The 26559-nt window shown below is 44.5% G+C and overlaps 2 protein-coding genes across 5 annotated transcripts; one reads left to right on the top strand and one right to left on the bottom strand.

Annotated features, from left to right (window-relative positions):
• The first annotated feature begins 52 nt into the window (after positions 1 to 52).
• TXNL4B (thioredoxin like 4B) lies at positions 53 to 9529 on the top strand. Of its 4 annotated transcripts, none has more exons than XM_059150764.1 (4): positions 93 to 309; positions 3203 to 3370; positions 4657 to 4808; positions 9247 to 9517. In XM_059150764.1, the coding sequence occupies exons 2-4, from the start codon at positions 3239 to 3241 to the stop codon at positions 9500 to 9502; spliced, it is 540 nt and encodes a 179-aa protein (XP_059006747.1). In that variant the 5' UTR covers positions 93 to 309; positions 3203 to 3238; the 3' UTR covers positions 9503 to 9517. The 4 variants fall into 4 exon arrangements, with proteins under 4 accessions (XP_059006750.1, XP_059006747.1, XP_059006749.1 ...); XM_059150766.1 differs by lacking the exon at positions 9247 to 9517 and adding an exon at positions 8440 to 8761; XM_059150765.1 differs by lacking the exon at positions 9247 to 9517 and adding an exon at positions 6970 to 8761.
• Positions 9530 to 10691: 1162 nt separating this feature from the next.
• On the bottom strand, positions 10692 to 15106 carry LOC131817438 (haptoglobin). The gene is made up of 5 exons (XM_059150763.1): positions 14966 to 15106; positions 13738 to 13820; positions 13329 to 13430; positions 12551 to 12625; positions 10692 to 11604 (listed from the first exon to the last, which is right to left on the bottom strand). The coding sequence occupies exons 1-5, from the start codon at positions 14968 to 14970 to the stop codon at positions 10826 to 10828; spliced, it is 1044 nt and encodes a 347-aa protein (XP_059006746.1). The 5' UTR covers positions 14971 to 15106; the 3' UTR covers positions 10692 to 10825.
• Positions 15107 to 26559: the final 11453 nt, after the last annotated feature.

Here is a 26559-nt window from a genome sequence, read left to right as displayed (position 1 = left end):
CATGTTTAGTAAGGGCGGAAGTGACTCTACAGCTTCCGGCCGAAGCCGGGCAAAGTGGGCGAGACTAGAATAACCACTTTCGCTTGTTGGACTTTTGGGAGGGACAGCAAGTTTACCTACTGCGCCTGTGCGTTTTCTTTTTCCGTTTCCGTTTTCTCGAGCGGTACGCGGAGAGTTGCTAAGCAGTGGCGGCTGGGTTGCTGTGGGTTAAACGCTGGCAGAGAAGGTGTCGCCGGCGTCCCAGTTTGTTTGGAGACGGGTGTGGACGGTCCTGAAGTGGAAGAGAGGGAGGTGACTTGTGCAAATAAAGTAAGTATCGTTTTCCGTAGCAGTTAGGGGCCAGGAGTAGCCTAGCCACAGGTTTCGTTAAATATATGTATAATTATGTCGAATATTTTGGAAAAAGAAAGGCGCTCTCTCCGATGTAAAGAAAATCCACCTGTCTGTTCACTCGCAGGCATAACCACTGATGGTGTTTGGGGAAATTTATTTCCAATTGGTTTTCTAGGCAAATGTATGTATTTGTATTACAATTAGGTTTTGTACAGCAGTAGAATCACACTTCGTATACTGTTTTATAACTTCTTTTCGGTATCTGACATTTTCATTTGTATCACGGTATTCAGTGGTCGTGTAATAGTATGTTTTAGGACTGTACTATCGTTTATTTTTCCAGTCCCTTTATTTTAGGCCATCTAGGGTGTTTCCAGTTTTTCATCACTAAGATTTTGAGAGTATTTTTTTCTGCATAAATATTTGTGAATGTGTCGAATTAAGTCTCAGAGATGGAAGTGTTCCTCGGATTGTTTTCTTCCTAGAAAAGTTTTGCTCCTCTGTATTACAGCGGGCACCATGCAGTGTGTGTCCGTTCATGCTCTTGCATTATTATTTCGCTTTACCAACTTAATGGGTTTGTCAAATAATCTTCTAATTTGCTTTTGTTTACTATTAAAGCTTAACTTTTCAAATATTTTGGTCCATTTGTGCTTCTCCTTCTTTTTTTTTTTTTACGATTTTATTTATTTATTTGTCAGAGAGAGAGAGCGCGAGCACAGGCAGACAGAATGGCAGGCAGAGGCAGAGGGAGAAGCAGGCTCTCCGCCGAGCAAGGAGCCCGATATGGGACTTGATCCCAGGACACTGGGATCATGACCTGAACCAAAGGCAGCCGCTTAACCAACTGAGCCACCCAGGCGTCCCTGTGCTTCTTCTTTTAATGAAGTTGCTGTTGGTATTCTTTGCTATGAACATATTCTTAGGTGTGGCATCAGTTTTCTTCTCTTCCTTCCAACATTTATACGGTCCCCTCACCCCGTTGAAGCTTTGTCTTCTCCTCACTTCCTTCTCCTTGTCAGTATCATAGTGTCAGTATCATTGAATTTTTGTGGAATAGGTCCATCCTTTCTTTGACTTTCCCCTTTGTAAGTAATTTGTTCTGCTACTGACATTTGATGAGGTCCCTTCTGGCAATCAACTTGCCTGTTTAAAGAATGACTTATTATGGGAATAATTTTATTTCCTATATGAATTTTATTAGTTAATATTTTAAAATGTGACTTGTCTCTCTCTGTCTCTCTCTCTCTCTCACACACACACACAGACACATGCACACACATGCACACACACATAAAGAAATCCTTCCTTTTCATAGCATTAACCTACTTTGGGACCAGATTGAAAATGTCAGGTTCTCAATGGAGTTTCTTGTGGATGGACTCAAAAATAAAGTTCCTTTCTTAACCATAAAAATAGGTACTGATTATAGCAGAGGGAACACTGCACTAGAAATTTGGTGACTTGGATTCTAGTCCTTGTTTTAGCTAGAATCAAAACTGTAAGCAAACAAGTCTATAAAATGAGGGAATTGGATTGGGTCCCTTCTATCTTGGTGTTTTATGACTTGTTTCTTTTTTGTGTGGGGTGGGCCCACACACCCTTCTTAATTGATTTGTTTGACGTGTGGTGAGGTACCTCTAGTAAGGCATGCACCAAGAATCTTGAAGCCAGGACTTAAGATAAAACTCCCATCAATAAAAGACTTAAAAAGTATGGTGCATGCGTAGTGGGGTGCCTGGGTGGCTCATTCAGTTAAGCGTCTGCCTTCGGCTCAGGTCATCTTACCAGGATCCTGGGATTGAGCCTCTTGTCAGGCTTCCTGCTTAGCAGGGGAGTCTACTTCTACCTCTCCCTCTGCCCCTCCCCTGTGCTCACGCTCTCACTCTCAACTAACTAAATAAAATGTTTAAAAATTTTTTCTAAATGTATGGTCCATGCACAAAATAGTATGTTGTTGTAACAACATGTATAGAGATATAGAAAGGTCTTCCCATATTAGGTAAAACACTCCAAAGTGCAGAAGAGTGGGTAAAGTATGTGTGCTGGACATGTGTGCCGGACGTCTGTCATTTGTCACTCCACCTGCACTCTTCCTCTTTCTCTAAACTGGGATCAGAAGACTGGGCTGCCTTCTGCATCTCTGCTGCCATCTGGTTCCAGTTTGAGTCAGCCAGTGGGCACATCAGCAGGAGATCAGAGGGAGGGAGAAGAGTGGCTGCATCCCTTCACTGCAGGCTGACCTCCTCTACACGGACCTTCTGCACCCCGTGGTCCCCACCACACACTTCTCCCTCCCGTGGCCCCTTCAGGCCTGGGGGTAGGAACAGCACCCTGCTCTACTAGCTGAAGTAGAGCCCTGTACTCTGTTGTTTTCCTATACACTGCCTTCATGAAAATCTCTTTAAATGGCCAAACTTGAGAATGCCATCTTTTTCCTGCTGGCACACTGGCAGATAGAATAGGCTATTCTTGGGGTAAAAGAGGGAAAACACAGAGGGATGCATGTTTGTATTTTCCTGTAAATGCATAACAAAACTGGAAGATACATGAGAACCTAATGAAAGTAGCTATGTGGTGTGTGGGGAAAGATAGGCTAGTACGAATGGGGCCAGTCAGGGCAGACAGGGGGAGGGGGATTTTTCACAGCGTACATTTCTACATTGTTTCTTTTTAAGGTGAAGGACTTGCCACCAGTTTGTGCGTTTAGTGTTTTCCTTTTACTTTTTTGACACTGTATTGTATGAAACCATTTTTCCTCTGGGAATAAAATATACATATAATCTACTCCAAAAATAAAGTTGTTTTTGTTGTTTTAATTAGGACATGTGCACTTAATCTGTCTTTAAATATTGCACCTGTATTTCAGGACTGACAGTGAGGATTACTATTAGGATTTCTCAGCATGAGCTTCCTATTGCCCAAGCTAACTAGCAAAAAAGAAGTAGACCAAGCAATACAAAGTACCGCAGAGAAGGTGTTGGTCCTCAGGTTTGGGAGAGACGAGGATCCTGTCTGTCTGCAGCTAGATGATATAGTAAGTGAATTTTTAAAATAAATGGTTTTTATTAAAAATCTATGGATTCTCACTTCAATATCTATAAAGTACATGGAAAGGAGCAGCCAGGCCCAGGGACACAACTTTTCATTTGTTGGCACACTTTTCACTGGCCTGAGCTGAGCCCCCAAAGCTCTAACTATGCTGAGTCTGTCCTAGATGTCCTTCTGCAACACCAGCCATTCAAGTTCAGTTTCACCAAGGCAGTGGAGAACCAGAAACACTATTAACAAGCATCTGTGAACATTATTTTACTTGGTCCCCACAACAGTGGGAAAATTACTGCTCCCATGGTGGGGGGTAAGTGCCCCACCTAAGAGCTAGGGTTTGAACTTCTTTCTCTCTGCCTGCAGATAAGCTTTCTTAGTGTGTTGCCTCCAGTGTGTGCCCAATGATAATCTCTTGTTTCATAACACACCTACATACTCTGATGAGCAGAGAGGAGAGTATGAGACAGAACAGGTTTATTCCTGTCTGTGTTTCTTATGGAGAGAGACTTCCCCCAGAACTGAGATCTCTTCCCAGCATCTCTATTGCTGCCACCCACAGTGTGAATCCCGTATAAGAATATTTAGTACTGTGATTAAAAATGAGTGTGTTAACAAAAATGATGTGTTAACATGAGGGGGAAGGGGCCAGAGGATTATATCCTCAGCTGTAGAGGGGATGGAATATCACCGAGCCAGGCTGCCCGAGTTCCAAGTCCCAGCTGTACTGCTTACTAGCTGTGTGACTAGAGGCAGGTTACCTCAATTTCTACATCTAAGAAATGGAGACCATAGGAATGTTGCAGGGATTAAATGAGTTAACAGGTATAAAGCACTTTGGACACTTAGCACATAATAACGGCCATGCAAGTCTTCACTATTTTTATTACAATTATTGTTTATGGGGGGATTGGAAGGGAAGAGATTTGAGGGAATTTCAATGTACAGTACATAGTTCTGAGTTGTTTGTGTTTAAGTGAACATGGATTTTATAAATTCACAAAAAGTTTGTAAAAACTTTTTACAACCAAGAACAGATTTTTTCTTAAAAATAAAGGGTTGGCGGGTAATGAGTTCATTTTACCCACGGCCCTCTCACAAGTCTACCAAAGGAAACTCAGACTGAATGATAAGGTTATACTGTATCTAATGTGGAACTCAGGAGAGATTCTCGCCCCAGGAATTTCTTTCAAATAGAATATTCAAGTAAAAAGTTTTCACAGAAGAAACCTTAACTGCCTCTCGTATTCTGACGTACATGTCTCTCTCTCTTTGCAGCTTTCTAAGACCTCTTCTGACCTGAGTAAAATGGCTGCTATTTATCTGGTAGATGTGGACCGAACTCCCGTTTACACGCACTATTTTGACATCAGTTATATTCCATCTACTGTGTTTTTCTTCAATGGGCAACATATGAAAGTGGATTATGGGTAAGTCTGATTGACTTGCAATTACTATAGCGGTGGGAGTTTCTTTTACCCAAGTAGTTGCCATAACTCACCTGCCCGCCTGTGCTGCTGCAGTTTCCTCAGCTGGGCCACTCATTTGTACGTGAAACGCGGGTGCAAAAAAGAGTGTTTCCAGTGTGACTGGCAGATTTTAACCTCTTGCTGAAGCATGAAAGAATTGTACGATTTGGGAAGCGCTAACCATCCTTCAGTGTAGAAAATTCAGAACAGCTTTATTAAAAGTTTCCCAGGAATTTCATTTAAAACAAAATCGGTCGTTGTATTTAAATGTCTGGGACTGGTAGGCTACATTTGGAAAGAAGTGTTCTAGCAAACTAAGACTTGCTTCTCTCTGCCCAACTGACCCATCTTCTGCCACTCAAAAGGTTTCGAAAACATTCTTCAACCAATTCTGTCAAGAATAAGCACTATGAAATCTTTAACACCTTCCACTGCATCCAGTCAGTGTCCTAATACTTAGCATGTATTTTCAGCCCGTCTGTGGTTGTTATCATTTCCTGCTGTGAGTGGGGTATTTGCTTGTCAGATCTGTGTTCCTGTTTTGCCATTCTCTCTTTAAGCGTACGTTAAATATTACTTGTTTTAAGTATTTTAAAGCTATATATTCTCCTAGGATACAGTTAAGTATTATTTTGGTGCAGTCTTTTTCAAGGGTGATTTATGACACTATTTCCCATCTTAAAAGTCTATAAAATTGGGGGGCACCAGGATGGCTAAGTCAGTTGAGCATCCGACTCTTGATTTCAGCCCAGTTGATGGTCTCCGCGTCATGGGATCGAGCCCTGGGTCAGGCAGGGAGCCCAGAGTCTGCCTAAGACGCTTTCCCTCCCTACCCCCAACTCATGGACTTTCTCCCCCCCCAAAAAAAGAGAATAAAAAACCCAGCAATTGTATTTCCAGGAATTTCTCTGAAGGAAAAATAATCATGAAAGTGGGCAAAATTGGCTGTGTGGCTATTCATCCCACTATTATTTAGAAAGCAGAATACATAGAACGTAGATGTTGGGACACCTGGATGGCTCAGTGGATTAAAGCCTCTGCCTTCAGCTCAGGTTGTAATCCCAGGGTGCTGGGATCGAGCCCCACATCAGGCTCTATGCTCGCCAGGGAGCCTGCTTCCCCATCTCTCTCTCTCTGCCTGCCTCTCTGCCTACTTGTGATCTGTGTCTGTCAAATAAATAAATAAAAAAGGGGGGACACTGGGTGGCTCAGTTGGTTGGACGACTGCCTTCGGCTCGGGTCGTGATCCTGGAGTCCTGGGATCGAGTCCCACATCAGACTCCCTGCTCAGCAGGGAATCTGCTTCTCCCACTGATCTCTCTCCTCTCATGCTCGCTCGCTCGCTCTCTCTCAAATAAATAAATAAAATTAAAAAAAAAAAAAAAACATAGATGTCCACAGAGGGACACTGGAAGGATGTACTGAAATGCAGCCTTCTGGCCTCACTAGTAATTTTTTTTTTTAATTTGACAGAGAGAGATCACAAGTAGGCAGAGAGGCAGGCAGAGAGAGAGGAAGGGAAGCAGTCCCCTGCTGAGCAGAGAGCCCAATGTGGGACTCGATCCCAGGACCCTGAGATCATGACCTGAGCCGAAGGCAGCGGCTTAACCCACTGAGCCACCCAGGCGCCCCAGTAATTTTCTTTTCTAAAAAATTTCTACAATTAACATACTTGAAGTTTGAACTAGTAAAAAAAAAATAAAAAATAAAGATTTCATACTCACCATTCAAAAGTATCCATGAGGGGAACTCCGAGACGATGACCAGTTAATGGGCTTTCCATGGTGAAGCCAACAGCAGCAGCCACAAACTATGCCCAGGCCAACGTCCAGGGAGTTCTACTGGAGAAGGAGCTAAGAAGTGATTAAAAGAGATTTTGAAGTGGAGGCTCTTCACGTGATAGGGCTCACATGCCGCCCCAGTGGCTGATGGCACTGGTTTTAGTCCTGTATCAAATGGGCCCCTTAACTGCAACCAGAAGTCAATGTCAGGCTTCATGTCTTAAGTGTCACTGATGAGAAGAAAGTAACAGAGCAGCGATTCATTTTGTTTATCCTGAAGGTCTGCCACGAGTAATCGCCAGAAGTTCTGAGCGAGCTTGTTTTTCTCCCATGCTCTCTAGGTCTCCAGATCACACTAAGTTTGTGGGAAGTTTCAAAACCAAGCAGGACTTCATAGATTTGATTGAAGTAATTTATCGAGGAGCAATGAGGGGGAAACTTATTGTCCAAAGTCCTATTGATCCCAAGAATATTCCCAAATATGACCTTCTCTATCAAGACATTTAGCACATTCACTACTCAAAGTTGAAGACAAAGGCACATGTTGAAGCAGTACCCAAATCCGACTGTGTTGTCTTCCTGGAGTCCTTCAGAAAGGTGCTCTTCATCCCAGCAGAGAAGAGGTCTGACTTGGACAGAAAATCCCCCGCCCCCGAATAGAAGGCCATGCTGGTGCTGTGATGAGCAGCGACGCTGAAATGTCTACTTGCTGCAGACCTCCGAGCAGTCAAGACAACCGTGGTCCGTTTTCCCAGCGTGATTTTCTGAGTTTATATTGTACTTCTCTTTATCCCTTAAGATAATACAGAGTCCTTCCCAACATTACCTACTACTGTTGAATTACGTTTATGTGATACACAAGGAAAATAGAAAATCTGTTTGCACAGGAAGAGAAATACTTCTTTTGTACCCTAAGTGTACACACACAGGCTCCCCCTCGCCCATTACTCCACTCAGGTGTTTACTGCGTGACTGCGCGCGCTCCCGTCGCCAGTCCCCGTTTTCCCTGTTTCTCTGGGATAAGTGATTCTCTGCTGAGAGTGGGCAGATTTGCTTTATTTTGGAAACCTTCTAGCTTAGACTTTTTTTTTTTTTAAGATTTTATTTATTTATTTATTTGACAGAGAGAGATCACAAGTAGGCAGAGAGGCAAGCAGAGAGAGAGAGAGGAGGAAGCAGGCTCCCTGCCGAGCAGAGAGCCCGATGCAGGACTCGATCCCAGGACCCTGAGATCATGACCTGAGCAGAAGGCAGCGGCTCAACCCACTGAGCCACCCAGGCGCCCCTAGCTTAGACTTTTAAAAGAGTATCCTGGTTTGCTCATTTTACTAGTTTTTATGTTACAAAATTGCCCAAGAAATGAGACCTTGAACCTCTACCATCCAGCACCTAGTTTGAGCTAAGCCAAAAAAATGAGCTACCTGTAGTTAGTAGGAGCAGGTTTCTCCCAGAAGCCAGAGTTCTGCTTCTCTCTGGGGCTTTCGCTCCAAGGACTCAAGACTGGAAAGAGATGCCAGAGTTGTTAGAAGAAATAACATCTTTATGGTATTTGCCCCTTTTAATAACTTGATGAAGAATTCTTGCTCTTCTGGCGTCCCCAGCATGACCTGCCCTAACCACTTGGGCAAGTCACTGCTTCTCTCAAAACCTCATAGAGCCTCTGGATCCTGACTTTCTAGAACAAGTGAAAAGGTGAGAGTCGGAGGGCCAGGGGCCAGGCAGGATCAGCCAGTTGCAGGCCTCCTGGCCAGCAGAAGCCGGGTTCTGTGCAGGCCAGCACTGTCGCTGCAAGTACGTTCCCCCTTCACCAGCTGCTTCCCTTCCGAGCCTCATCTGCAGGAAGAGGTGGCCACTGACGGGCACAGAAGGAAGGCTGCTGGGGGCTCTGGTGTCCTTCGCTGATGAAAGGAGGGAGCCGCCACCACCACTGTGTTCTCCCCTCTCGCCGTGCTGGTTTTCCTGATCCGTGGGGCTGCGGCAGCCATCCCAGGACCATGAGGACCAGCATGGAAAGTGAAGGTGCAGAGAACAGTAAAACCCTGGGTCCCTAGAGGTTGTGAGCCTGTGAGTAAATACTAGACCTACCTCCCTCCAGACCCCTGTGAAAGAATAAAACATCTTCATTGCTTCTCACTGTTGTTGGACTTTCTTTCAGAGCCTAAATCACACAGTATTTGACGTGGAGTAAGTGCACAGATACCAGCAAAAACACACAATTTGTGCGGCGCCTGGGTGGCTCGGTGGCTTAAAGCCTCTGCCTTCAGCTCAGGTCATGATCTCAGGGTCCTGGGATGGAGCCCCACATCGGGCTCTCTGCTCCGCGGGGAGCCTGCTTCCTCCTCTCTCTCTGCCTGTCTCTCTGCCTACTTGTGATCTCTGTCTGTCAAATAAATAAATCTTTTTTTTTAAAAAAAAAAAACCCTCACAATTTGCCCTGTAAAATTACCCTGACTCCTCTCCGCCCGAGGTGTGCAGGGAATGTTTCTCTGAAGTCCCGATTTGTGTGCTTGTTCCTACCTTACTCGCTTTCCGTTCTGCAAGTACCGTTTGGGTTCATACTGAGTGCCCTGCCCTGTGCCCGATGCTCCCTAAATACAAACGACTCCTGCGCTTCGCAGAGACAAGGCTTGCCCCTCCCGGAGGGAAGGAGGCGCTTGCATGGAAGAGGGGGAGCATGTCCAGAGAGGGCGCCGGAGCAAGAAGGTCCACCGGAGACCGCGAGCGTGTTCAGAGAGCTGCACGGAATTCAGGGGCCCTGAAGCTCGGGGACTAGCCCAGGAGGGTAGATGGTGCTGCTGGGGAGGAAGCCAGAGAAGACAAGTGAATGGAGAAAATGCCAAAGGCTTCCTGCTGAACAGTCCAGAAGCCACTTAATGCAACCAAATAATTGTTTTTTTAAAAAAAGATTTTTTTTTTTTTTTCAAGAAAACTTAGTGCTAAAGATAGTACCAGAAGGAAAAGGCAAAACTGTATTCTGAGAGGCATTCTGTTCATGTGTGTGTAGTATGTTTCCGCTTCTGGCTCTTCTTTCTTTCACAGGTTTTAGACTAGAGGTGTAAGATCTCCACTGGTCCTCTAGCTCTAAGGGGTTGAAAAGTACTGGCAGATGTGCGGATGTGTGTGTGAGGACAGCTTCGCAGGGCGGGGTGGGCCCTGGTGTGCAACAAGGACCTCGGGGCATTTTACACCAGTGAGAAAGCGAGGCCCTATTTTCATGTGACCAAAGGTTATCTTGAGGAAAGGTCAGTGTCCTAAGGGCTTAAATAGCCAGGAAGAGGGGAAGAAGTTAGAAGAGCTTCCTGCTTACAAGGGTTCTGAAACCATTCTCCTGGGAGACCCTTAATAGCAAGAGCCTGTCTTCGTGAAAGGGAAGACTCCGGTGGCTTGCATTTGGCTCCTGGTAAAGGCTGGGTTTCTTCCAGCCCAGGAAAGCCTACCCTACTGAGGAAGAGACCTGTACCTCTTTACCAAGTTCCAGAATGTGGGTAGGGACATGAGAGATGATCAGAAAGGAAAGCGGGGACTGAAGGCCCTTGGCAGACGTACGGCCGCACTGCAATCGGGACCCAGCAAGTCCAGAACCGCTCCTGCCTTTACCTCATCTTACTTTGTTTTCTGAAGTGCTGCTGTGTGGGGAGCACATATAGCAAGATTCCGCCTGGGTCAGAACCCTCGTCTTTGTCCCACGGTGAGTTAGCGTCTTGCTCTTCAGCTCGCACGATCCCCTCGCTCACTGCCCAGAAGCAAGAGAGTGCGGGGCAGAGAGCTGAGGTTCGGATTCAGACCGGCCTGGGTTACCGGCGGTGTAGCCGTAAGCAGATCACTTGCCTTCTCCAAGTCTGTTTCCTTGTCTACGAAACAAGGGTAACCGTGACCTTTCTGAGGCCTGGTATCTGGTTGGCATGTGGTCACTGAGGGTGACCCCAGCACAGGACAGTTCTGTGCCACCTTAGGGGTTTGTGGTTGGCTTGGGGTGGTTTCTGCCACGCCCCAATATAGAGCACCGCTTAGCTGTTGCTGCACAGTAACTAAGGGAACGGCCTGGGCTAAAAACCCACAGAAATGACTCAAAAGAAAGCTCTTTATTGATTGACTCCACACCGCTTCACACCATGTTTTCTCCCCTCCACTCCCATCCACTTTCCCCTCTTCCAGAGTGAGTTCTTGCCCTTGGGCAGGGGCTGCCAACAGTCAGCGTCAGTTGCCAGCAATGGTTTCCCGAATCCAGGCCAGAATGGAAGGCACCTTCACGTACACGCCGTACTCGGCCACAGTACAGCTCTTATCAAAGCTCAGGATTCCGGCCGCATACCAGGTGTTGTCCTCCTGGTCGTGCACAGCAAAGGCGCTGCCCGCGTCCCCGTAGCAGGTGTCTTCCTGAAACTTGGACATGCCAGCGCAGAAGGTATGCTCATTCAGTATGGGCTGCACCCCCACGGGGCTCTTGGATGACTTCTTTTCGGGCACTGTGCTGCCTTCGTAGTGCTGGACACAGTTGTCTTGATCAGCCACAGGCAGCATGACGTACTTGAGTAGCTCGGTATACCTAAAGTTGGAATTTCGCCCCCAGCCAGACACATAGCCCACACGCCCGACTTGTGCATAATCTTTGGAAGGCAGACAGATGGGCATTACCCTGTCATCAATGGGCACCTTCTGCTTGAGTTTGATGAGCCCGATATCTACCTTGGAGTAGTCAGGGTGGAGAACCACCTTCTCAACCTCCACAAGCTGGTTTTTTCCCACATAGAGTGTTAAAGTAGGGGCGATGTCTTTTTCTTTCGCATCATCCGTATGGCCCAGGAAGAGATTTTTAGCTGTGGTCAGCAGCCATTGCTCGTTGATCAGCGTGGCCCCGGAGGTTAGATTATGGTGCGAGACCATCTTGGCCTGCCAGGGAAAGCTGCCTTTGGCATCCACGGATCCACCCATGATGCGCTGCACCTGGTCCACTGGGTTCTTGGGCTTCCCGCATACTGTCAGGGAGAGCAAGAAAGTCAGGAGCGGGAGTGTGAGTCTCCCGGTGTGGGAGAGAGGGGGCCGGCGGGGCCAGGTGCTGCTGTCGAAACTGTCGTGTTGATTTCTACACAGAAATATCGACACGCCTTGCCTTTACCACCTGCTGCTCTCATTTCCACAGTTAACAGTTTAAAGCGGTTCTTGTGTACATCACTGAGACACTAAGTGCTCTTCTAACTCACCAAAAAAAAAAAAAAGGAATGCTGAGATTTTCAAATGCTGGCTGATGAACTATATGAATATTTAAATCATTTATCACAAAAAGACATGACAACAACTCCCTGAAATTTGTTGTAAGGATGAGAAGTTATAATGATTCATCCTCTGCATAAAGCACTGGCTGGAGCTCAGATTTTAGATATTGCAGTTAATACAAGACAGGTTAGTAGTTCTGCACGAGAACTTAGTGTAGTTAGTAGTAGCAGAAGAGGGCAGGCGGGATCCTCTGGTCCCAGGAGGGACACGGAAAGAGCAACATCTCTTCCTAATAACTAGAAACACAGGTCCCAACCCCTCGCCAGCCTGCATCACCCGTCTGTGGATTTGGCTGGTTTCGGCCCTCCCACAACTCGTTCTACCTGCTTTACACTTGACTCTGGGCTCCCTGAACAGCCTATGTGAACATACAGGGCCTCCTGACCCTAGAGGCCAGGGTAGACAGTGGATTCAGCCAATATCCTGAAGGTCCAAATGATCAGGATCCTTAGTGAACTTTGCTGGGGAGTGTCCTCACCTAAAAGTTCGCTTATCAGCCTGACCCCTTGTGGTTCTCCCCGGTCCCGCATCTTGGCTCTCATGTGCTTGAAGGAAAGCAGTCTGGACCTTTCGATCGAGATGCCTGCCGGTGCAGGAGACTCTGAACACCCACCCTCGGTCAGCTTCCCAGGGCTCCTGGCTTCCTACCTGCTTCACACTCAGGCAGCTTCTCTCCAGTGACCTTGTTTGTCCAATGCTTCTCACTGTTCAGGGCGTACACTCCTGAAACAAAAGGAAAGAAATGAATCAAAAGAGAAATTGAGTCTACCCTGAGCATGAGGAGGGAAGGTGTTTAAAGAGAACTAGAAAAAGAGGAGAAGGAAGGGCAGGAACGAGGAGGCAGGGAGCAGCGCTGCGCTGGAGGCCAGGTGCTGGGGTCCGGTGGCGCTCCGCAAGACAGATGTGTGGCAGCAGCGATGCCATCCAGACTCGCGGTGGTTACAGATCCTGACCTCTCCCTCCTCCAGGCCACCTGATCTTGAGCAAGTTACTCAACCGCGCTGTGCCTCATCAGCGCTATGAGAATAGTAACTGGCTTACTGGGTGGGGGTGGACGTCATGAAAACTCCATGAGCAGACACATGTGAAGCACTTAGCGTGCGGAGCACAGTGCTAGGTCAGGGCCACCTGCCGTCTTCACTAGTGCCACCCTTGCTTCTTTGACCACGTCTCCTTTGGGAGATGCAGATGTCCCTCTGGGGTGGGCAGGCTACACAGCATCGCCTTCCCTTCACAAAGGGGCAAACTCGAGGCTGAGTTCATTTTCCCAAGAGGCCACAGTCACTGGTGACAAAACCCTTACTAGAATCTACCTCTTCTGGTTCCATGGAGAATGTGTCAGCGCTCTGGCCCATCGCCCCTGGCTCCGCTCATCACAGAAAGGCCAGGGCAGAGGAGGGTGCGGGGACACTTGTCCAAGTCTTACCGTCTCCTTCAGTGCGCAGTCTGTAGAGGGGCTTACACTGGTAGCGAATCAAGTGCTCCACGTAGCCATTTTCAATCTCGGGGGGCTTTGGGACACTGACCTCTGCAAAGAGAAAGTCATTCATTGGAGGAGGAGGGCGAGACTCAGAAACTGATCCCAGGGACTGAGAAATCCATTGAGAAGAGGCTGCTGTGCACATCAGCCACCCTCCAGCTCCAATGGAAACCAAAGGGAAGGCCATCCCCGCTCTATCCCAGCTCCCCAGAGTTCTCCACTGGAATGAAACACCAGACATCAGGACGAGATGCAGGACCTGGCTCTTCCCGAAGAGAGGGCGCCAATCCAGCAGGCTCGCAAGGAGGCAGGGCAGTGCTGAGACGTGAGGCTCCCCCCCAACCCCAACACCTACCTGCGTGGTCTGTGGCCTCACTGCCAGTGTCCGCTGCGTAAAGCTGCCCGCAGAGCAGGAGGGCAGTGACCACTCCCAGGGCTCTGCCGAGAGACAACAAGAAGAAGTGAGCACCTGGTCTCCCGGCCTCACACCCGCACCCCTGGGCACCCACACCCCTCCCGCTGGGCCGCCAGAGAAGAAGCTGTACGGAAGTGCTGGCACCAAGAAGCGGCCGCCACCCCCATCCACACACACACTCGGGCAGGTCCTCGGTATGCCCGGGTTCCAGTGTGCTCTGCCCCGCCAGGAATCCTGCATGCGCTTCCGAGAGGGACCGCCAAGGTAGAAAGGCGTATAGATCTGTGAGCCTCAGTTTCTGGCGGCATTTAGGAAACGTTAAATTGCCAGTAACACGTGAACCCCCCTGCGAAAAGAAGCCTCCCTCACTGTTCCCCTGAGGTCCTGGGCCACAAGGTGCTGCTAATAAAATGTGGATCACCAGAAGATGGAAAACAGGTTTCATATGCTATTCTCTTTACTTTTAAATTTTTTCCATTTCCAAGATGTTTTAAATATACAAAATATTAAAACACTTGCATGGTTTTCCTGCTAATGATAATTTGCCTTCAGGAAACCTCAAAATGCCCAAAAGAGTTCCAGGCTGATAACTGGCTTCCTGAGAGCCAGACTGTGGGCACCAGTGCCCCGGGCCGCACTCACCAGTTCCCCATCTCGCTGACCGAAGCCAGCTCTATGGAGAACGCTTGGCTATGTGAAGTTTGTAGTCGTGCGACTTCAACATTTCAAAAAAAAAAAAAAAAAAATCTTCTGTTATTTTGATAAAATCTCAGTGCCTTCATTGGGTCATTTAAATGTGTTACCTTTGGTCCTATGCATTTTTTAAAAATGAGAAAATATGCTAATAAATATATTTAAATTGCCAGAAAGCCTACCATGGGAGCTGCTGGCAGGCATCCCCTGCAAAGGTGAAAACTTTGTAACCTCGAGGAAAGAGCTATCCATTAGAGTAAGTCGCATTCTCACGGATGCAGAAAAGCAGAAGATTGAACACACGAAACCTCTTAAGTTGCTCTAATTTAAAGCATCTGCCCTATTTCTTTGGGTTTGTTTTGCATCTCCCCTTTGGTTTCGCCTATACCTGGACTGTCGTGGAGGTAAAGGCTGTACACAGAGAAGGAAGCAGTCATCTAGAGAAAGGGCAGGAGGGGCAGAGCTGCGTACTCACCTCATCCTCGGTTTGTCCTGCCTCTGGCAGAGCAGTGCTGTGGGGTCCCCTGCCGATGCTTTTATGCCCCCAATATCTCACTCCACCCCTTCTTGATGTTGTAATTCCTGTGTCTACACAACTTTGACCTTGTTAATAAGGTCATTGCATTTTCCAGTAACAGGGCCACAAACAACATCCCTGTTCAGAGTGGAGCTCTTGCTTCACACTTGAGTTTCCCTGGTTTCTTTACAAACCCCAAAGAAGCCTGGCCACACTCTGACCCCATGTGGCTGCCAAAGGGTTTCCCAAAATCAGATGCTGTGTGCAGGACTTGGGGGAGGAAGCATCAATCTGTGTCTCTTTGTTTTGGAGCATTTTCAGCACTGAGAAACAAAGCCCTTCTGTGAGTTATTTTAAACCCATTATAGACGCTCCTGCAACCTGGCTGAGACAGGGCTCTAAAGAAAACATTTCCTTTTCACAATCATTTCCCCCACCAGTGTTGACATCTGCCTATTGCATAAAATTTCTCCAATGCTGAAATCAGTAAAATGTATTTATTGTGCCTTCTCTGATAGCTCTCTGCAAGAAATCACATAAAATGATTAAAGCTCTAGTGTAGGCTGGCGCAAACCATGCTACATGGCAGTGGTTCTCCTGGTATTATAATCCTGTAATTATTTTTTATAAGATTTATTTACTTATCTGATGGGGGAGGGCAAAATGGGTGAAGAGGAGAAGGAAGATACAATTTCTGGTATAGAGACAATAAGTCATGGGAATAAAAGGCACAGCATAAGGAATGTAGTCAGTGATATTGTACGAGCGTCGTATGGGGACAGATGGTAGCTACACTCGCCATGAGCACAGCGTGGCATGTAGAGATGTTGAATCGCTGTGTCGTGCACCTGAAACTAATGTAACATTGTGTGTCAACTACACTCAAAAAAAATTTGGGGGGGCCATTCTAACTGGGTGTAAGATGATATCTCAATGTGGTTTTAATTTGAATCTCCCTGAGGACTAGTGATGATGAACATTTTTTCATGTGTCTGATAGACATTTGTATGTCTTCATTGGAGAGGTCTCTGTTCATATCTTCTGCCCATTTTTTTATATGATTGCCTGTTTTGTGTATGTTGAGTTTGAGGAGTTCATTATAGATCCTGGATATCAACCTTTTGTCTGTACTGTCATTTGCAAATATCTTCTCCCATTCCGTGGGTTGCCTCTTTGTTTTTTTGACTGTTTCCTTTGCTGTGCAGAAGCTTTTGATTTTGATGAAGTCCCAAAAGTTTATTTTCGCTTTTGTTTCCTTTGCCTTTGGAGACATATCTTGAAAGAAGTTGCTGTGGCTGATATCGAAGAGGTTACTGCCTATGTTCTCCTCTAAGAATCTGATGGATTCCTGTCTCACGTTGAGGTCTTTTATCCATTTTGAGTTTATCTTTGTGTACGGTGTAAGAGAATGGTCGAGTTTCATTCTTCTACATATAGCTGCCCAGTTTTCCCAGCACCATTTATTGAAGAGACTGTCTTTTTTCCACTGTATATTTTTTCCTGTTTTGTCGAAGATTAATTGACCATAGAGTTGAGGGTCCATATCTGGGCTCTCTACTCTGTTCCACTGGTCTATGTGTCTGTTTCTATGCCAGTACCATTCTGTATGCCAGTACCATGCTGTCTTGGTGACCACAGCTTTGTAATAAAGCTTGAAATCAGGTAACGTGATGCCCCCAGTTTTATTTTTGTTTTTCAACATTTCCTTAGCGATTCGGGGTCTCTTCTGATTCCATACAAATTTCTGGATTATTTGCTCCAGCTCTTTGAAGAATACTGGTGGAATTTTGATCGGAATGGTATTAAATTAACAAGACAGGAAACAACATGTGTTGGAGGGGATGTGGAGAAAGGGGAACCCTCTTACACTGTTGGTGGGAATGCAGGTTGGTGCAGCCTCTTTGGAGAACAGTGTGGAGATTCCTCAAGAAATTAAAAATAGAACTTCCCTATGAACCTGCAATTGCACTCCTGGGTATTTACCCCAAAGATACAGATGTAGTGAAAAGAAGGGCCATCTGTACCCCAATGTTTATAGTAGCAATGGCCACAGTCGCCAAACTGTGGGAAGAACCAAGATGCCCTTCAACGGATGAATGGATAAGGAAGATGTGGTCCATATACACTATGGAGTATTATGCCTCCATCAGAAAGGACGAATACCCAACTTTTGTAGCAACATGGACGGGACTGGAAGAGATTATGCTGAGTGAAATAAGTCAAGCAGAGAGAATCAATTATCATATGGTTTCACTTATTTGTGGAGCATAACAAATAGCATGGAGGACATGGGGAGTTAGAGAGGAGAAGGGAGTTGGGGCAAATTGGAAGGGGAGGTGAATCATGAGAGACTATGGACTCTGAAAAACAATCTGAGGGGTTTGAAGTGGCAGGGGGGTGGGAGGTTGGGGTACCAGGTGGTGGGTATTATAGAGGGCACGATTGCATGGAGCACTGGGTGTGGTGAAAAAATAATGAATACTGTTATGCTGAAAATAAATAAATTTAATTTAAAAAAAAAAAAGAAAACAAGTCACATAGACAATAGACACTCCAACTCAACGACCACAGACCCTATTGACTTGTGAATGCCTAATTTTCATTAAATACTGCTAAGCAAAAAAAAAATTTTTTTAATAGGGGAATGGCTAAATAACATGATTTATTTGTATAATAGAACACAGATCTTCCTCAGCTTATAATGCAACTGCGTCCTGATAAACCTGCTTAAGATGAAAGTATCGTAAGTGAAAAATTCATTTAATACGCCTCCCCTACCAAACGTCATTGCTTACCCTGGCCTGCCTTAAATGTGCCCAGAACAATTACATTAGCCTACAGTTGGGCAAAATCATCTCATACGGAGTCTATTTTATAATAAGTGCTGAGTGTCTCATGTAATTCATTGAATACTGTACTCAAAATTAAAAACAAAATGGTTATGTGGGTAAAGAATGGTGGTTAAGTGCATTGATTGTTTACCGTCATGATCATGTCGCTGACTGGGAGCTGTGGCCACTTGTAGTTGCCATCATCACAAGAGAATGTCATCCCACATGTCACTAGCCTGGAAAAAGATCAAAATTCAAGTCACAGTTTCCACTGAATGTGTATTGCTTTCACACCATCATAAAATCAAAAAATCAGAAGTCAGGGGTGAGGAGATGGGTGAAATAGGTGACAGGATTAAGAGGTACAAACTTCCAGTTATAAAATTAATAAGTCGTAAGGACGTATGTGCAGTGGAGGGAATATACACAATAATACCGGAGTAGCTTTGTGTTGGACAGATGGTACCTGCGCTTATCATGATGAGCATTTCGTAATGTACATAAATGTTGAATCATTATGTTATATACCTAAACTAATAATAATGTATGTCAACTATACTTTAATTTAAAAATTAAATATAAAGTAAATATAAAGTAAAAAAAAAAAATTTTAAAGGAGGAAAGAAACCTCACGAATTAAACTCTCCTCAGTCAGGGACCATCTGTATTATACATCTAAGAGAATGAATGAACTGGGAAAGAACGTGGATAATCATAATTTGGAAAGAAAATGGCAAGTTTCGGGCGCCTGGGTGGCTCAGTGGGTTAAGCCGCTGCCTTCGGCTCAGGTCATGATCTCAGGGTCCTGGGATCGAGGCCCGCATCGGGCTCTCTGCTCAGCAGGGAGCCTGCTTCCCTCTCTCTCTCTCTGCCTGCCTCTCCATCTACTTGTGATTTCTCTCTGTCAAATAAATAAATAAAATCTTTAAAAAAAAAAAAAAAAGAAAATGGCAAGTTTCAGGAGGTTGTAAGAATGATATCACTTTGGGGCACCTGGGTGGCTCAGTCAGTTAAGCATCTGCCTTTGGCTCGAGTCATGATCCCGGGGTCCTGGGATCAAGCTCCCTGCTCAGCAGGGAACCTCCTTCTCCTTCTCCTTCTGGTCCTCCCCATGGCTTGTGCTCTCTGGCATGCTCTGTCTCTCCGATGAATAAATAAAATATTTTTTAAAAATACCAGGGTGCCGGGACGCCTGGGTGGCTCAGTTGGTTAAGCAGCTGCCTTCGGCTCAGGTCATGATCCCAGCATCCTGGGATCGAGTCCCACATCGGGCTCCTTGCTCTGCAGGGAGCCTGCTTCTCCCTCTGACTCTGCCTTCCACTCTGTCTGCCTGTGCTCGCTCTCGCTCTCTCTCTCTGACAAATAAATAAAATCTTTAAAAAAAATAAAAAAAATTAAAAAAAATACCAGGGTGCCTAGTTGGCTCAGTTGGTTAAGTGGCTGCCTTCAGCTCACATCATAATTCCAGGGCCCTGGGATAGAGCCCAGCATCAGGCTCCCTGCTCAGCAGAGAGTCTGCTTCTCTCTCTCCCTCTGCCGGCTGCTCTGCTTACTTATGCTCTCTATCTCTCTCTCAAATAAATAAATAAAATCTTTTAAAAAAACGATACCACTTTTCTAGAGCTCAAACCCAAACATACTTGGAAATGGATTCTTCTGTATAACACCAAAATCACAAGTAACAGCAACAACAACAAAATCGATAAATTGGGCTCCACCAAAATTTAAAACTTCTGTGCATCAAAAGACAATATCAGGAAAGTGAAAAGACAATCTGTGAATGGGAGAAAATATCTATAAATCATAACTCTGATAACAACTTAATATCCAGAATATATAAAGAATTCCTACAACACACACACACACACACACACACACACACATATAAGGGGCCCTGGCTGGCTCATTCTGTGGAGCGTGTGGCTCTTGATTTCAATTGTTGTGGATTTGAGCCCCATGTTGGGTATAGAGTTTGCTTAAAAAATTTAAAATTAAAATTACATAAAATGTATATAAAACCGGTGTTGGCAAGAGTTTGGAGAATTGCTGGAGGGAATGTAGAATGGTGTAGTTTCTCTAGAAGACAGTATCATGCTCCCTCAGAAAGCTAAACATTGACCCGGCAATTCCACTTCCAAGTATATACCCAAACTAATTGAAAATAGGGACTCTAGGGACGCCTGGGTGGCTCAGTTGGTTAAGCAGCTGCCTTCGGCTCAGGTCATGATCCCGGCGTCCTGGGATCGAGTCCCACATCGGGCTCCTTGCTCCATGGGGAGCCTGCTTCTCCCTCTGACTCTGCCTGCCACTCTGTCTGCCTGTGCTCGCTCTCACTCTCTCTCTCTGACTAAATAAATTTTTAAAAAAAAGAAAAGAAAATAGGGACTCTAACAGATACTTGTACACCAACGCTCATTGCAGCATTACTCACAATAGCCCAAAGGTAGAAGCAATCCAAGTGTCCTTCAATAGATGAACAAATAAAGTGTAATTTTTTTAAAGATTTTATGTATTTATTTATTTATCAGAGAGAGAGAAAGCACAAGCAGGCAGAGGCAGAGAGAGAAGCAGGCTCCCCGCTGAGCAAGGACCCCCCCCATATGGGACTCGATCCCAGGAACCTGGGATCATGACCTGAGCCAAAGGCAGAGGCTTTAACCCACTGAGCCACCCAGGTGTCCCAATAAAGTGTAATTTTTGACACGTGCTACAACATGAACAAACTTGGAAAATATGCTCACTGAAAGAAACCAGACACAAAAAGACAAAAATTGTATGATTCCACTTATGTGAAATATCTAGGAGAGGCAAATTTACAGACACAAAGCAGATGAGAAGTTACCAAGGATTGGGGGAGGGGAGAAGAGGGTATTATTGCTTAATGAGTACAGAGTTTCTGTTTGGGGTGATGAAAAAGTTTTGGAAATAGTGGTGTTGGTTACACAACATTATAAATGTAATCAATGCCATTGAATTGTATACTTTAGAATTGGTAAAAAGAGAAAAATTATATATACTTTATCGCAATAAAAAATTCATGAAAAAAAAAAATAAAGTTCTTTCTCTTGAGGCCAAAATCTAAAAAAAAAAAAAAAAAAAAAAGCAAGCATAGATGCCAAGGAGACAAAAACTGTATTTTTTTTAATATCTTAGTAAAATGGAAAACATAAAATGTAGTGTTACTTCTCATAGGGAGCCAAGAGGAAGGCATAAGAGAGAATCATATAGATAAATTATGTTAATGATCCAGCTTTGGGCTGGGTGATAGGTTCCTATATGTACATTTTATAATTGTACTTTATTAAAATATGTATCTATGTATCAAATGATGTTTAAAAAAATGAAGGGGGTGGGGGAATCACCTGACAGACATTAAGAGGCAAAGCCCAGGCCCCTCCTTCCAGAGATGAGCAGCTCCAATGAGTCTGAGCAGTCTGAGAATCTTTATTGTAAGTGGCCATAACTTCTCCCATCCCTGCATATCTGCTGTGACACGACTGCAGCTCTGTGGTCCTATGAAGTGGAGGGAAGGATTGTCCCTTGGGGCTGCAAGGGCCCCTTCTAGAAAGAAAACATTTCTCACCACCACTGGAGAACAAATGCTTACCCGTGAGGTGCATGAAAATTTGCATTTGCCCGTGAACAAAACCTAAACTCTGTTACAGCTGTCCCTTTTGTTGGGCAATCTGGGAGGGTTCACAGCCTCTCTTCCTTGGGCATCCTTTAATAACTGGACGACCACGAGTATCCAGCCCAAAGGCCTTCTGTCTTAATCGGGAGTTTGGCTGGGACAAGATGAGGAGGTGGCAGCTGAGAGGACGCAGTGTAGCCGGGTGCAGGAAGTAGTGAACACGTTTTGTGATGACAGCAGAAAGCAGAAAAGCTTGAAGGATTAATAATGCAGGACAGCAATTGACAGAGAAACGTGAAAAGCAAACTTTTGATTTTGGAAGGAAAAAGATAGTTGTTAAAAGTTTATTTTGCCATTATTGAAGTCTTGAAATTTTGCTTGCTACAGAAAAGTGCAAATAAGAAAAAAGTCTTCCCATTATTTTGTCACCCCAAGACAAATAACCACTACCAACACTTCGGTGTTGCTTCCTTCCCGACTGTACATATTGCTACATAGTTTTGATAATTCTTTATACAGAATTTTTGTGGTCTGCCTTTTTTACCCAGTGTAGTAGGTGTTTTCCACGTTGTAGCAAACACTTTTAATGTCATATCATATTCCTAACTTAAGAATATGTCATATAGGGGCGCCTGGGTGGCTCAGTGGGTTAAGCCGCTGCCTTCAGCTCAGGTCATGATCTCAGGGTCCTGGAATTGAGTCCCGCATCGGGCTCTCTGCTCAGCAGGAAGCCTGCTTCCCTCTCTCTCTCTCTGCCTGCCTCTCCATCTACTTGTGATTTCTCTCTGTCAAATAAATAAATAAAATCTTTTTTTTAAAAAAGAATATGTCATATATACTTTCTTTCTTTTTTTTTTTTTTTTAAGAGAGAGGGAGAGCGTGGGTGGGGACAGGGGGCAGAGGGAGAGGGAAGGAGAGAATCTTAAGCTGGCTCCATGCCCAGCACAGAGCCCTATGCGGGGCTTGATCTCACAACCCTAAGATCATAACCTAAGCTGAAATCAAGTCTGAGTTTAACCAACTGAGCCATCTAGGCACCCCTCCTATATATTTAAATATTCCCTCATTGTTGGGACTTTAAGATGATTCTAATTTGTTATAAATATCTTCCATAAGTTCAGGAAAGTGAGGTAGGAAGCCAGGCTAATTTTATTCCATATGGGTAGACAGTTGATCCAGCATCATTTCCTATAAACATCAAATCTTAAGTGTTCAGCTCAATGAATATATATGTATAATAACTGCATAATCCACTCTCAGATCAAGATACAGAATATTTTGGGGGGCATCTGGATGGCTCAGTCAATTAAGCATCCAACCTTTGATTTTGGGTCAGTATTGGGGTTGAAAGATTGAGCTCTGCATTGGGCTCCAAGATGGGCATGGAACCTGCTTTGGATTCCCTTTGCACCCTGCCTATGCCAACTCAGGCACTCTCTCTAAAAAAACAAAAAACAAAAGACATGCATTTTAAATGAACAGAAGTATAGAAGTTCTTTTTTTAATAAGTCCTAGCTTATTTAGTTTTTAAATTTTATGGTTAGTAAGTTTTTGTGTCCTGATTAAGAATTCTTTGCCTGAGGGGCGCCTGGGTGGCTCAGTGGGTTAAGCCGCTGCCTTCGGCTCAGGTCATGATCTCAGCGTCCTGGGATCGAGTCCCGCATCGGGCTCTCTGCTCAGCAGGGAGCCTGCTTCCCTTCCTCTCTCTCTACCTGCCTCTCCATCTACTTGTGATTTCTCTCTGTCAAATAAATAAATAAAATCTTTAAAAAAAAAAAAAAAAGAATTCTTTGCCTGAAAATTCTCCCAAATTTTATTCTAGAAGTTTGTTTTGCCTTTCTGATTTAGCTCTATAATCCATGTGGAAGTAATGTTTGTATATAATGTGAGATGAAAGTTCAAGTTCATCTTTTTCCATGTAAAGCATCATCCTTTGCCCCTAAATTACAGTGGCACCTTTGTTAGAAATTAGGCGACCATATGTGTTGGTCTCTTTCTATATTCTGTATTCTTTATTCTCTTCCATTAGCCAATTTATCTTGTCCTGAGTCAATGCAACCCTGTCTTCATAAGGAACTTTATTGTAAATCTTTCTCTCCAGTATTATGAGTGTTGCAACTTTATTCTTTTTCCTCAAGATTGTCTTTATGGACTATCCTATATTCTAAGTCCTTTGCATCTCATATAAGTTCTGAAATCAGCTTTCAATTTTCACAGAAAGTCCTGCTGGGATTTTGATTGAGAGTACATGAAATCTCTAGATCAACTTGGGGAGAATTGACATCTTAACAATATTGAATATTCCAATCCATTAGCAAGGTATATGCCCTCATTTATTTAAGTTGTCACTAATTTCGGTGCCTTGTACATTTTAGGGTAGATGTCTTGTACCTCTTTCATTAGCTTTACTCCTAAGTGTTCAATTCATATGGCTATTATAAATGATATTTTCATCTAATTTCTTAATTGTTTATAATGAACATAGAAAAGTACACTTGATTTTTGTATATTGAAATTATATCTAGCAACTTGGTAGATGCACTAATTAAATCTAATAATTTCATTAATCTAAATTTTTTAGGTACACAGTCATGTCATCTGCAAATAATGGCTCTTATACCTCATCTTTTCTGATGTTTATACCTTTTATTTCTTTTTCTTGCCTTATTGCACTAACTAGGATTTTTGTTACAGTGTTAAATAGAAATGGGGAACAGGCATTCTTGTTGACTCCAAAACTCAGGGAGGGAAAAGACATTCAAAATTTCACTGTTAAGTGCTTTTTTGTTTCGTTTGTTGTTTTTTGTTTGTTTTTGTAGATATTCTTTATCAGATTAAGGAAGTTCCATTTTGAAAAAAAAAAGATTTTATTTATTTGAGCGAGAGAGACCACGAGGAGGGAGAGGAAGGGAGAGGGAGAAGCAGGCTCCCTGCTGAGCAGGGAGCCCGATGTGGGGCTCAATCCCAGGACCACCCTGAAATCATGACCAGACCCCAAAGGCAGACCTAACCAACTGAGCCCTGCAGATGCCCATAAGGAAGTTCCTTTCTATTCCTAGTTCGTGGAGTCTTTTTAAAACATAAAGAGGTGTCAGATATTTTTCTTTATTCATTCAGATTATCTATTTTGTTAATGTAATGAATTACATTGCTCCATTTTTGAATGCTAAACCAACCTTGCACTTCTGGAATAAACTTCAATTTCTCATGATGTAGTATAATTTTCAAATATTGCTGGGTTTGATTTGTTGATTATTTTTTAGGATTTTTCCATCTGACTTCATAAGAAATATTGGTCTATAATTTTCCTTTCTTGTAATATCCTTATCAGGATTTATTATTAAGCTGATGTTGATCTCTTAATGCAAGATGGGGAGTGTTCCCTATGTTTCTATTACATGAAAGTGTTTGTGTAAGATTGATATTATCTTTTTTAAGATTTATTTATTTATATATTTGACAGAGAGAGATCACAAGTAGGCAGAGAGGCAGGCAGAGAGAGAGAGAGAGGAAGAAGCAGGCTCCCCGCTTGAGCAGAGAGCCCGATACGGGGCTCGATCCCAGGACCCTGAGATCATGACCTGAGTAGAAGGTAGAGTCTTTAACCCACTGAACCACCCAGGTGCCCCAAGATTGATATTATTTTTCTTAATTGTTGGGAGGAATTTTCCAATGATGCCATATAGGCCTCTGGTTCTCTTATTGAAGGGCTTTAAATTGGAGGGGGCAGAATGGGGAGGATCCAAGGTGGTGGCACAGGAAGATCCTGAACTCACATTCTCCCACAGACATACCAAATCTACAGCTACATATGGATAATTTCCCTTTGAAAACTAAGTAAACTGCTCTCCAAAACAAAAGATTAAAAGGACCACATCAAGATGGGTAAGAGAGGCAGAGACACAGTCTCACCAAAAAAGCCCACCCCCAGCCCACAAACACAATAGGTAGGGACTGCAACAGGCAGATAATTCTCTCAGAGGAGCAAGGGGTTGATGCTCTATATCATACACTCCAGCCTCTGATATCTGCTCTAGAAATACAAGACCTAGAATGTAGGACTGGGAAAACCCATGGGGCTGACATCTGGAGGTCCCAAAGTGCTTTAGAAAATTGAGATTCCCCTCTTGGAAGTCTCTCTCACACAGAAAAGAGCAGCAAAGACCCAGCAAAAAAACAGCAGTTTGAAAAGCACCTACACCATACGTGAGGGAAATTTATTTGCTGATCTGGGGACATTGCCTGCAGGGGCAGGGGACAGGTGAAATGCTCTCTGGAGATGGAGGTAGTGGAGGACACCATTGTTTGCACTCTCTCCACATGGTCTACTAGCATAGGCAGATGAGCTCAGAGGCAGCACCTCCCACTCCATCTAAGCTAAAGTCTTCAAACAGGTGGTTGTGATACTCTGCTGCCCCTGGCTTAAGCTGGCAAGTGCAAGAGGTCATGGCATTCTCCTGCTTTCAGTCTAAAGCCAGGATCTGTGCAAAGACAAGGCACTATCCTACTGCATTGCTAAAGCCCATGGGTGAGCAAAGTCAAGATATTTTAGTGCTGCCTCTCTGAAGCTACTAGTGTGCCCCAGCCCCAACACTCTCCAGCAGCCTTGCCAAAGCCAACAGGCACATTCAGCCCACACAGGGACACCCCTGATTGCCTGGCTCTGGTGGCCAAGAGGACTTGTGTTCCAGAGCTCAATGGGACTGTAACAATCAGAAAAACAGTTCTTGGCAGACCACAACCCCCAGAGAACTGCTCAGATGGCATACTGGAACATAATCCCAGTCTTCCTGTAAAGAAGTCTATTTCCTCAACCTAGAACTTCAGCTTGAGGGACCTGCATCAAGTTTCCCATGAATCTAGAGGCTAAAGAAGCACTCCCAGGGAATGTAAGCAGGGAGACACCATCCTTCTGTACCCCCGTGGCCTTGCTACAGTTCAGCAAGACTTCCAGAAAGCTAATACACTCATCTGGAGCCCTGATTTTTGCAATTGTCACCCAGAGGACACCTCCAGATCTCCTGGTCTAGAAGGCAGCAGAGATTACAATTGCAACCCCACTGGACTGTGTATATATGAATGATTTAAAA

The sequence above is a fragment of the Mustela lutreola genome, chromosome 16 (genome assembly GCF_030435805.1).
Source record: "Mustela lutreola isolate mMusLut2 chromosome 16, mMusLut2.pri, whole genome shotgun sequence".
NCBI classification, from domain to species: domain Eukaryota; kingdom Metazoa; phylum Chordata; class Mammalia; order Carnivora; family Mustelidae; genus Mustela; species Mustela lutreola.
Note: the sequence above shows the minus strand (reverse complement) of the source record. Positions and strands in the feature narration are given on the sequence as shown.

Coding starts and splice junctions, on each gene's coding strand:
- LOC131817438 (XM_059150763.1), bottom strand. Junction 13,431..13,737: donor TGAGGCCACAGACCACGCAG/GTAGGTGTTGGG, acceptor TTCTCTTTGCAG/AGGTCAGTGTCCCAAAGCCC. Junction 12,626..13,328: donor ACTGCGCACTGAAGGAGACG/GTAAGACTTGGA, acceptor CTTTTGTTTCAG/GAGTGTACGCCCTGAACAGT.
- TXNL4B (XM_059150764.1), top strand. CDS start 3,239: ATGAGCTTCCTATTGCCCAAGCTAACTAGCAAAAAAGAAGTAGACCAA. Junction 3,371..4,656: donor GTCTGCAGCTAGATGATATA/GTAAGTGAATTT, acceptor CTCTCTTTGCAG/CTTTCTAAGACCTCTTCTGA. Junction 4,809..9,246: donor CATATGAAAGTGGATTATGG/GTAAGTCTGATT, acceptor TGCGCTTCGCAG/AGACAAGGCTTGCCCCTCCC.